This window comes from Mustela nigripes, chromosome 1 (genome assembly GCF_022355385.1).
Source record: "Mustela nigripes isolate SB6536 chromosome 1, MUSNIG.SB6536, whole genome shotgun sequence".
Taxonomy (NCBI): Eukaryota; Metazoa; Chordata; class Mammalia; order Carnivora; family Mustelidae; genus Mustela; species Mustela nigripes.
In genome coordinates, this window is record NC_081557.1 from 162,560,953 (window position 1) to 162,573,336 (window position 12,384).

At 40.3% G+C, this 12,384-nt stretch overlaps 1 protein-coding gene across 2 annotated transcripts in view; it reads left to right on the forward strand.

Annotated features, from left to right (window-relative positions):
• METAP1 (methionyl aminopeptidase 1) overlaps positions 1-12,290 on the forward strand; it is a 66,746-nt gene extending 54,456 nt beyond the window's left edge. For both annotated transcript variants that reach the window (XM_059376311.1, XM_059376316.1), the window contains exons 9-11: positions 2,181-2,324; positions 6,180-6,245; positions 10,609-12,290. In XM_059376311.1, the coding sequence (XP_059232294.1) occupies positions 2,181-2,324; positions 6,180-6,245; positions 10,609-10,772 (374 nt within the window). In that variant the 3' untranslated portion in view covers positions 10,773-12,290. The remainder of the gene's footprint in view (positions 1-2,180; positions 2,325-6,179; positions 6,246-10,608) is intronic.
• Positions 12,291-12,384: the final 94 nt, after the last annotated feature.

Here is a 12,384-nt window from a genome sequence, read left to right on the forward strand (position 1 = left end):
GATATTCTCAGGTGTCTGTGTATGAGAGGGTATGAGATTTCTTTTTACTTATTATTCATTGTGGATTATTTAAAATCCACAATGTTTAGTTTCTCATTTGTGGAAGTTGGAGTTGAAAATAACTTTTAAGGTTTCTGCCAGATTATGTGTTCAGTGTTTATGTCCTTTTTGCTTTTCTGTGAGTTGATTTAAGTAACCAGACAGTAAAAATGTTGTTTTATGAAGACTTGGGAATGAAACTTGCCAAGAAACTATCAGAAACCAAGGTCTTCATAACAGTAGCCAGGAAGGAACAAAATTTGCCTGATCTCTGGAAAGTGCTATTAATAATACCATGTGTATCATTCTTGCCCCCTATTTTCTGTTAACTTGGCAGCTGAGTGTGGTGCGGCACAGTAGAGAGCTTCACTCGTGTTGACATTCTCCTTCTAGGATAGGGCTTCTCAGCCTCTCCGTTACTGGTATTTGGGGTCTGAGAGTTCTTTGTTGTGGGGCCTGTCCTGTGCATCATAGGATGTTTAGCCACATTTCTGGTCTTTACCCGACGGACGCCAGTTGCATGGCCACTCCTACTTGTGACAGCCAGAAACGTCTCCGGATTTTAATGAGGTGCATCCTTGGTGTGAGAACTGCCTCGGGTTTGAGAACTGGGGAGGAATCTCTTCTCTTCTACTTGCTCATTATTTTTGAAAAGGGATTTTCTTTGTTGTATATTGTGCAAAATGAGTTAAAATTTTGCTTTCCCTCCCCCACGACTGGGACTGATAGGAAGTCTCAGATGGGAATGCAAGCAAATCATTATGAAAGTCAGCATGGTTCCTCAAAATTATTAACATATCACCCTCCCTATCCCCCCAAAAAGTCCAGCTGGAACATAGAGTTAAAAGCAAGTGTATATTAACTGAAATGATTACTAGATCTATTTTCCCAGAGATTTGCTTGGCTGGAGGAGATACATTGTATCTGAATCTCAGCTTGCAAATCAGGTAGGCAGAGTAGGAGACTGTATGGAGTCTGAGGACCCCCAGAACCATGGTTAGGTTCCCCAAGAGTCTTGACAGGGCCCAGCTCCTGGGGTCTCAGTGCTAGGGGAGAACCACTTCATTTGTTTTAATTTTGATTGAAACAGTGGTAAAAGTCATAAAAATTAAGCAGAGCAGGAAAATGTAATAGGAAGTATCTTTTTTCTTAAAGATTATATTTGAGAGTGGGGAGGGGCAAAGGCAGAGGGAGAAGCAGTCTCCCTGCTGAGCAAGGAGCCTGATATGGGGCTCTATCCCAGCACCCTGGGATCATTGCCTGAACTAGAGGCAGGGCTTCACTGATTGAGCCACACAGGCGCCCAAGAAGTATCTTTCTATACCATACCTGTCGGACTGTGTTCAGAGTTCAGAGGCAGCTCTGAATAATTTTAGGGTCACTTTTATGGGGATAAAGAAGCCCAGGAGAAGTAATTCTTTGAGAAATTGATCAGACTGAAACTGAGGACAAGTCAGGTTACTTTCTGGACATTTCTTTTTCTCCCAGTGCTCTCTCCTTTCTTACCTCTTCTGCTTACTTTAAAAGACTAGCACACTTGGGGCACCTGGGTGGCTCAGTCAGTTAAACATCCAACTCTCGAATTCATCCTGGGTCATGATCTCAGTGTCATGGGATTAAGCCCTGTGTTGGGCTCTCTGTACTGGGTGTGGAGCTTGCTTTAAGATTCTCTCTCTCCTGTGCCACCTCCTCTGCTGCACCCCCATCTCTCTCTCTCAAAAGAGTAGCACACTTGACCTTAGAGAAGGAGAGGAAGACATGCATGTTTTCCCTTCTTTTGTTTATTAAGAAAACAAAAGGTAAGTTTCCCCAAGCCCTTTGCACTGCACCCATGTCCTTTTCTACACCAAAGGATGTAGTACAGACAGGTGCTACTGGTTTGAATCTCAACTTCACCATTTACTGGTGGTACAGAGTCTCTGTCCCTTGGTTTCCTCATCTGAAAGTTTTGTACATAATTTGTTCACATGGAGGCATATAAAGGAGGCATGTAAAGCATTTAGAAAGGTTGCTGGCACATAGATAGTAGTTGCTCAGTAAATATTAGTTATTATTACTCTTCATCATGACTCTTCTTCTTCTTTTTTTTTTTTTTTTTTTTTTATTTTTTTTATTTTATGACTCTTCTTTTTTCCTTTCAGTGAAACCTGGTGTTCGATACAGAGAATTGGGAAACATTATTCAGAAGCATGCCCAAGCAAATGGGTTTTCAGTTGTTCGAAGCTATTGTGGGCATGGAATCCACAAGCTTTTTCATACAGCCCCCAATGTACCCCATTATGCCAGTAAGTACTCTCCAAACACTTGGTCTTTGCTAGCCATTTATTCAACTCATATTTATTTAGACATTCAACAGGACCTACTATTTTGTACTGACTTACCTATAAGCTGTTAGACATGGACCACCAAAATGTATACTTGCTCATACCTAGCATACATCTGTATCTTGCTCAAGTAACAGTCCAGTGTGTGTTCGCTGACTGTTGAGGGTGGTGGCAGGCAGTTACTCTGTGATCCAGGTCCTGTTATCTTCTATCTGTCACTTCAGGATACTCTTCTAATCTGTAGATACTGGGGAGGATGGGGAGTATGTTTGGTAGAAGGGGTATGTTTGGAAGGTTTTGATGAACCAGCCTGGAATTGGCATAAATCTCTTACATTGACTTTTCATTGGCAGGAATGTAGTCACAAGGCTGCACTAACTGCAGAGGAGGCTGGGAAATGGAATCTAGCTGAGTACTCAGAAGAAAAGTAAACTAGTTTTGGTGAACAGCTAATAGCCTCTGCCATGGGTCAAGCTATCATTATTCTGATTCCTTAAATGAAACTGGTTTGATTTGGTTTGATTTTGTATTATACGTCAGATACTACTATTTGTTGATATAAATACAGGGGAATAAACAGAGTACTTTTCCTCAAGTTGAGTGGTGTTGGGTAGACGAACAAAGGAAGTGTGGGACAATTGATGTCTTCCAGAAACCTTTCCTCTTGGAGTGCCAGGGTATGCAGGAATAAGTCTGCTATTTAGTGCTAAAAAGGAAAACTGTCCACACTATGTGACCTGAGAAGGAATTTTATTTTTTATATATTTTTTTTGAGAAGGAATTTTAATATGTATGTATGAGTCATTGCAGTGTAGACATTTGCACACAGCTTCCTGTGCTTCAGTTTTCTCGTCTTGAACAATAGGGAATGGCACCTCCCCGAGAAGGGTTCCTAGGAGTGAGACAGAGTATGTGGGGAGCCCTTAATGTTAACTTTTAGAACGATCATGATGAGGATGATGATATACATTATTTCATTTGATCTAACCACTCTGAATAATTTCTTAGCCTTATTTATTTATTTATAAAGTTCCACTGGGTGTGGAGCCTACCATGGGCTTAAACTTATGACCATGAAATCAAGACCTGAGCTGAGATCAAGAGTCAGATGCTTAACTGACTGAGCCACCCAGGCGCACCATTAACCCTAGTTTAAAGAGCAGACTGTGAAGGAAGAGAGAAAGAAAGAAAGAAAGATTGATTATTTGCTTAGGGAAGTAACTTTATTTATTCAGGGTCACACAGACTGGTAAATAAATTATAGGGCTAGGATTGGTACCTGGGTTCTTTCTAGAGACAGTCTTTATTTCTGTACTTTGTGCTGCCTGGTGAGGACTGGAGTAGTTGGAGGCAGGTCCTGTGAGAGAAATATGGAACCATTGAAATTTGTTTCAGTGGAGAAGATGAGGAAGAACATTCCAGGTATAGGGTATCATGAGTGGATGCTTGAGGTTGAGACTGAATAGAGACAAGATAAGCTGGGGCTGAGTATTTTGTGTTAAAAGCTAGCAGTAGGCAGTTCCAGACCGAGGATATTTGACTTCATTTGCAGGGATTTGCAGAAACATTTTTGAGCAGAATGACAAGGTGAAGTGCTATTTTAGGAGGACAGGTTTGACAGTGGTATCTAGAACGTATTGCAGGTGTGAGCGACTCAGGCTAGCCAGCCTGATGCACAGTAGCTGCAGTTGAGATGTGAAGCTGGAAAATCCTAGGTGTCAGTAGTTGTGAAGAAAAGGGAGATGAGTGAGAAGCCTCTCAGCGGGAGAAGCTGGGGAAGTAGTTTAGAGCACAGCATTTGATATATATCAACAAACATTTACTAGCAGACCACAGAGTTCTTATTTAAGCTGTGAATTGTGCTTGAAATAAAAATTAGCGACAGAAAGTAAGTTACTAACTTAATTCCTTCCTGGGAGGCCCTGTAATGGTCCAATGTGCATTCCATTAACAGAATGGAAGTAACTGCTGTGATTACAGTGATACAGGCGTAGGTTTGTGTATATGTGTGTAAAAAGAGCATGTGCAGGGGAAGGGGTGGAAAGAGTCCCTTTATTTACTGAATTGACAAACTCAGGTTTAGATATGGATTATATAAAGAGAGACTGAAGAAGATAGAATTTATGGGAGAAGGGGATATGGGTCAGTGATGATTGTGCCCGTAAAGCACATAAAACCATTTAATTAGTAAAAAAAAAATGATTCTAGAAAAAGAAGCAAGGACCAGGCATGTACTTGTTTCATAAATTTGAGACATTTATGAAAAGTCCAGTGTAAATTGGGTGTAAATTAGAGTAGGTTGTGATCACTTTAGGGAAGTGTAAAAGAAAACTGTCTTTGTAGAGAGGAGACCTTTTGAAATGTAAATGATCCCTGCTTTGGCTTGTAGATCCATATTCCTAACCGACTGAAGGTGAAACTAGGAAATTTTGTGTAACTTCCTTCCACCCTCTTTAATGTAAGAGAAGTCCTTGTTAGTTTAGATGATGTCCTTTAAGTCATCATGGTTGGGAAGTGATGATGATAATACCCTACATTTAGAATGTATTTTAAAGTAATTCTTTGAGGTAGATTGTAGAGCAGGTACAGATTTTTTAAAAAGTACTTAGTATAGTATCTGCAGTACTATAGTCAATCAGATAAGGTACATTTGCTGAATGAGGTATGTTGAGAAACTGAAACCATGAGTCAAGTTGAGTGGGAGTTGTAACTTTTCTAGAATAATGAGTCAGTGGCAGAAACAGGAGTGGAACTAGATTTCTCTGTATCAGCACTGTCTGCTCATAATGTATTATGAGGCACATATGTAATTTAAAACTTTCTTGCGGTCATATTAAAAAAGTAAAAAGAAATAGGTGAAACTAATTTAATGGTCTTTTTTATTTAATACATTGCATTCACAGTGGCAGTATTTTAACATTGGGTCAATGTAAAAATGATTGAGATTTGTTACATACTTTGTCTTTGAGATTGACTCGTTTTTTATACTTTGAGCCGATACCATTCTGACTGGCCTCTTTGCAAACACTCCTTGGCTTGGTGCACTGACTGCAGTGGGACAGCTTGGCTCCAGAGGCCTTTATCTTTTTCCTTTCTGTGACACCACGCTGACACTCTTGACATTAAAAAAATATACATATATCCAGGGATTATGACCAGTTCTTTATATGTAGTAAGTTGCAGTCACTGGGAAAGAAGGTTCATGGGATTAGAAATAGAAAGTCAAAATTATGTTTTGCCTCTCAGATTTTATGACTATTTACAAACTCCTGATTTTAAAATCGGCAGTAAGTGTATTTTGGCAATACCTAAGATAGTGGGGAGCAGCATAGTAGCTGTTCACAAGGAAGATGTGCAGGTAAAAACGTGTGGGTGAGTTGAGACCATACCCAGGAAGAATGGTGTTTAGTAAATGCAGTCTCCAGAGTGCATCTCCAGAAGTGTCCTTTCCTGAAGTCCCCCGTGGTGAGGGTAGCCTGAAAGCCAGTGCCTTTGCCATCTGGTGGTCAGGCAGAGCAAGTGCAGTCTCTCGTTTGCGGATGTTCATATCCGTTCTTGTTTTTGAATTTGAACTTTAACCTGGTTCTCCATTTTCGTCTGACATTGTCTCCAAAGGTCTGTCCCTATTATTACCTTTTAGCCTTTTTTGGAGGATGGCAGGTCTGGATACTGGAATTCATAGTTGTGTTTCTCATGATGGTCCTGAAAAATACTCTTCATATTCACGCACAATGTGTACTCTTACCAATGAGCTGTTCAGGAGCACACTGTTGAGATTCTGCTATGTTTTGAGAATTTTATTTTCTTTAATTTCAGAAAATAAAGCAGTTGGAGTGATGAAAGCGGGCCACGTATTTACAATTGAACCAATGATTTGTGAAGGTGAGAAAAAGGGTTGCTGAAATGTCTTTTAATTGTATATAACCAATTGTATTGGTTATTCATGATCAGATTAGTAGTCTGCTCTGTTTATTTTCTTTTTGGTTTATTTCCGCTTCTGTCCCATCTCAAGCTCAATTCAATATCATGTAGAGAACTGAGACTTGTAAGGGTTGTCAATAAAGCAATCCTTTCTGCCTGCTAATTCTGCTCTAGTAGATGCTCAAGTACTTGAATCCCAATCCCTTTCAATGAAAGACTCTATCAAGGGGGGTGTTGTTGACAGTCCCGAGTTTCCACCGTGTGGAGCTTGCATGGTGAGGGTCCAGGTGGAGGAAAGATGTAGTAGAGCCATTCACTTTGAGACAGACACGGGTATATGTTTAATTCTCCATGCGTGAGGTAGGTGCTGACCCCATTATGTAGAAGAGCAGACTGATCCTTGTCTAAAGTCACGAGCTAGTTGTGTGACAGAGTTTGTCTGACACTAACCTCAGGAGCTGTTCTGCCCCTTCAAGTTCTGTGCTTAGGCTGTAAAGGAAAGCACAGCCCAGACAAGCTTAGTGGTGACAGATCGGTGCCCTCACTGTCACTGGTCCCCATGGCAGGCTTGTGCTCATGATGAAGACCCAGTGGCATGATTAGGATTTCTCACCCAGAGGCTCATGTGTTCCCTTCATCTTTCTTCTCAGCCAGTTCTCTGCTGGGATTAGGGGTTGCAGTGAGACAGTGGTAGTGGGGTCCTTCTGTCCTGGGGCCTCACTGAAGGATACCTCCTTTCTGGATCCTTCCAGTCTTTTTTGTAACCTGATCTTGGGAGTGACATCCCATTATTTCTGCCAGATTGCAGTCACTTAGGAGTGAGTCACTGAATCCAGCTCAAAGGCTGCTTTATAACATGGTACTTTGCTGCCTTTTCTGTAAAGTGGAAATGACATTCTTGAACCTGCCAACTCCCCAGGGCTGCTCTAAGAATTGAGACGATTTATGGTAGCACAAAATACCTTGTGTATTTTAGAGAGCTATACAGATGTAAGGTATTGTTTTTGTCATCCTCATGGAATAACAATGAAGTTCTGATCACATGGAACCAATTGCAAGGGCAGTAAGTATGTTAGGCAAAGGCAAGGAGCTCAGAGGAAAGTGTTTTGTCATGCACCTGTTTTCATTAACTGGCATGTAGTTGGTGAGACACAATGTGATATTTCCAGGTATAAGCAAATAACTTTCCAAGGACTCTGGTCAGATAGTCATCAAATTATAATGCATATACTTCAGTGTAGCTCAGTGAGGTTAAATCCTACCTCTGGAGTGGAAAGTTTCAAATCCAAAGAGGAATTTGTATTTTCTCAGGATAATATCCAGGCATGTTTTACTTGACATTAGTGTAAAGAACCTGATTTAAACAAATCACAATAAAGTCAGAGGAGTATTGTATCTTAAATCAGAAGGTGAAAACGTTACTCATTACATCAGAAAATACCCAGTCACTTGTCTTTAGATGTTTGACAATGCCTGAGTTAACTTTCTTCAAGCTGCCTCATATTTTTTGTTTTTAGGCTGGGATTTAATATTGCAAAAGTAGGTTACTTCACTGCAGAGTTTATGTTCTGGGATTTTACTGAGTCACTGAGACCTAATCTTTGCTAAAGATTACTCAGAATGAGGGATGTATTGATTTTTTGACCTCTAATTTGGAGACACGGAAGTAAATCTCTATAAACACAGTTTTATAGCAATATCCAGAACTGCAGAACTTTCTCATTTTACTTCTGCCTCTCTCCCCTACTCTCCTTTTCTCCCCCCCGCCATTCTTTCATTGTCTTGGGGCTGTTTTCACTGTCCCTTAGTTTCCTTTCTCTAGTCTTACCCCCTCCCTAACCTCTTTTGCCTCACTCTAATTTCTTAACTTCCCTCACCAATCTCTTAGCCCTGTCTTCTGGTTAACAGGGGTGTATGGTCCACAGAAATTGCACAGTATAATCTGTTCTCACCATCTGTGTGCCTGCCATTTCAAAATAATATCAGGAATTAAGTGGTATAATAGAAGTATAAAAAGATTATATTCTTCACACTATGCATTGGCTGTAGTTTAGTCAGATGCCAAAGTTAAACCAGGAAAGAGCTAAGTTCATTAATTCAATTTTTAACTCATAGTTCTATAATGAGTGGTACCGGTATGTTTTCTAAAATGAAACCCAGTGCCTGTATTTTGGAAATACCATCTTGATTTGATATTTGGGAGGTATAAAAAACCTGAGATTATAACATATCCAAGGAAATTTAAAATATCATCATTACTTCATTGGACTCAGGACCAAAATCAAGTTGGAAGGACTAAAACAGTTGAAGTATAAATAGGAATCTTCATTATTATTACTGAAGTGTAGTTGATGTACAATGTTATGGTAGTCTCAGGCATCTGGTAAACATACTGATTGGACAGTACTGTATCAGTACCCATCGTGGTAAGTAAGTATAGTCACCATCTATCACCATATAGCATTACAATATTATTGACTGTATTTCTCGTGTGGTACTTTTCATCTCTATGATTTGCTTATTTTATAACTGGAAGCTTGTACCCCTTAATTCTCATTATCTATTTCCTGCCCTCCCCCACCACATACCGACCCTCTGGCAACACCAATTTGTTCTTTGTATTTAAGAGTCTGTTTGATTTAAAGTTCATTTGTTTTGTTTTTTAGGTTCCACATAAAAGTGAAATCATAGGGTTTTTTTCCCTTTGTCTGATTTATTTCATGTAGCATAATACCCTCTAGGTCTACACATGTTGCAGCAAATGGCACAATCTCATCCTTTTTTATGGCTGTGTAGTATTCAATCATGTATGTATACCATATCTTCTCCATCATCTATCAGCAGACGCTTGAGTTGCTTCCATGTCTTGGGTATTGTAAATAATGCTACAGTAAATGTAAGGGTGTATGTATCTTTTTGAATTACTGTTTTTATTTCTTTGGGTAAAGACCTAGTAATAAAATTACTGGATCGTATGTCATTCTAAATTTTTGAGGAAACTCTACACAAGTTTTCACAGAGGCTACACTAGTTTGCATTCCTACCAACAGTCCATAAGATTCCCTTTTCTCTGTTCCCTTACCAGCACATGTTTTTACCTTTTTGATTTTAGCCATTCTGACATGTGTGAGGTGTTATCTCATTGTGGTTTTGATTTACATTTCCCTGATGCCAAGTGATGAGAGGGAGGGAGAGCACGAGAGTGGGGGAGCTTCAGAGGGAGAAACACATTCTCCACTGGGCAGGGAGCCTGATGCGGGGCTTGATCTGGGGACTCCAGAATCATGACCTGAGCCGAAGGCAGATGTTCAACTGACTGAGTCACCCAGGCGCCCTTCTTCTGCCCATTTTTAATTGGATTATTTGTGTAGGGTTTTTGTTGTTTTAGTGTATAAATTCTTTTCTTTCTTTTTTTTTTTTTTTTTTAAAGATTTTATTTATTTATTCGACACAGAGAGAAAGAGAGGGAACACAAGCAGGGGGAGTGGAAGAGGGAGAAGCGGGCTTCCTGCTGTGCAGGGAGCCCAGTGTGGGGCTTGATCCCAGGACCCTAGGATCATGACTTGAGGCAAAAGGAGGCGCTGAATGACTGATCCACCCAGGCAACCCTGGTGTATAAAATCTTTATGTATTTTGGATATTAACCCCTTATTGGATATATCATTTGTGGATCCTTGTCCCATTCAGTAGGTTGCTTTTCTGTTTTGTGGATGTTGTTGTTTGCTGTGCAAAAGCTTTTTATTTTGGTGTAGCCCCAATAGTTTTTTTTTTTTTTAAGATTTATTTGTTTATTTGAGGGGGATGCAAGGAGAGGAGGAGAGGGAGAAGGAATCTCAAGCAGACTCCGTGCTGAGCGCAGAGCCCAAGCCAGGACCCAGTCTCATGACCCTGAGATCATGACCTGAGCCAAAACCCCAGAGTCGACACTTATCCCACTGAGCCACCTGGGGACCCTCCCCCCATAGTTTATTTTTGCTTTTGTTTCCCTCGTCTGAGGATACAATTCATAAATATGTTGATGAGGCTGATGGCTAAGAGATTATTGCCTATGTTTTCTTGAAGAAGTTCCGTGGTTTCAGGTCTCACATTCAAGTCTTTTATTCATTTTGAGTTTATTTTTGTGTGTGGTGTTAAGAACACGGTCCAGTTTCATTCTTTTGCATGTAGCTGTCCACCTTTTGTAAGTAGGTGTCCTATAGTGAATTTTATAATTGTTTCTTGATATCTCAGCATATGGGAGTACATGGAAATACACTTACCTCAAGAGTTTGTTGAGAAAACTGAGTGATAGAATTAAGAAACTGTTCTTGTTTGTATGTTTAAGGTGGATGGCAGGATGAAACCTGGCCAGATGGCTGGACCGCGGTGACAAGAGACGGGAAGCGGTCTGCTCAGTTCGAGCACACTCTGCTGGTCACAGACACGGGCTGTGAAATCCTGACGCGGCGACTCGACAGCACGCGGCCTCACTTCATGTCCCAGTTTTAATTCCTCCTGAGATGGCGCATCTCGATAATACCTTCTGGCTGTACTATGCATTTTATAGAGAGTACAGAATGGAAGAGGAAAATTTTTATTACTTGTTTTGTTTTGACTATAGATAAGGAAGGACAACACCTTTGGATGAGTGTCCTCCAGAACTTGTCTTGGGTCTGGAAAAGCTGAGAAGAATATAGGAGACATTCTCAACTCTTTTCAGTGCTCCCCTGTCCCTCCAGAAATCTCTGCACCCCTGTTTTCTCACTTGGCCTTTGAGCACTTTTTACTTAAACCTGCTTCTAGTTGCTTTTATCACTGCCACAACTGGGCCAGCAAGAGCCAGCTGTTCTCCAGGTGAATGTGGAAGATGAGAATCCTTGAAACTTTAGCAACATATGTTGTTCCAGATTTTTTTTTATTATATATGTATGGAAATATATATGTATACGTTTTAAATTCCATGTATGTAATTACCGAACACTATATGACCTGGGTTTGTGTTGATTCTGCTCTGACAGGGTGATATGCTGTCATAAGTGGACCCATAGTTTGCAGTGATTTATTTCCCAGTTGGGAATTGGCCTCCCTCTTCCCCATGCTGATTATTTACCCTTGTAATTGTGTGTAAGGAAGCACTCAGTGAGACTCTCTCTCCAATGTGGACTCTGTCAGTGAGCGGATGTGGCAAAATTCACTTTGGAAAAGGGTTGTCAGCTTTTTAAAAACCTAGTTTATGGCAAAAATAGCCATGCTTCAGATGCTAACCGACTGTTGCAGAGCATGAGAATTTTGTAAATGTTGCTATTTCAGACCTCTGTTTGGTCGAAATGGGAGGGAGAAAGCTCCCTTTCTTCCCCTCTGTTTTATTTCAAGGGCACACCTTGGAGATATTCAGAGAAGGGCGAAGGTTGCACTGTGGAGGTTGATGGGAAGAGACAGTTCTGAAATCTCTTTAGCAGAGTTAAGTCTGGTGGACTATTAGCTTCTGACATTTAGTAAACCTGGTACTGATGAAGAAAGGAACTTCTTTTTTGAGACTGGACTGTTGTTCCCTTGCGGTAGAGGTGCAGCTGTCCTTGGTGTTTTGAAAACACACTTTACCTTTACGTAGTTGGGAACCTCCTTAGAAATGACCTCAGCTGCCCAATATCTGTGTTCTTTTCAGTAGTTCAGTCCAATGGGAGTGTATCCAGTGAACACATATCAGGTCAAAGTTACTGTCATTGGAGCGTACTTGATTACTGGGTATCTGGTAACTTTCTTTAAGATAATTTGATACCACTGACATGTTAATAAAAGGACATCTTTCCCAGAGTGCCTCAGACCTTTATTGCTTTAAAAGAATTATGATAATGTTTTCATTACTTTTATTATTTTAATGATTTAGTGAAGTGACTGAATCTGGTATAGACTTTTGGGGGTATGTGTGTGAAGTTTTTTATCAAACTGTAATATTTGTGAATGGAATGCCTTGCAATATGAATGTTAATATAATGTGTAAAGGGAGATTAAAAGTTTGAGTGATTATCTCACTGTGTAGTCATTAACTTTGCTGCATTTGTTGGGGATTTCAGAGGGCAGTGATGGGAATAGGGTGGGTGATTTCATAATCTCAAATAAA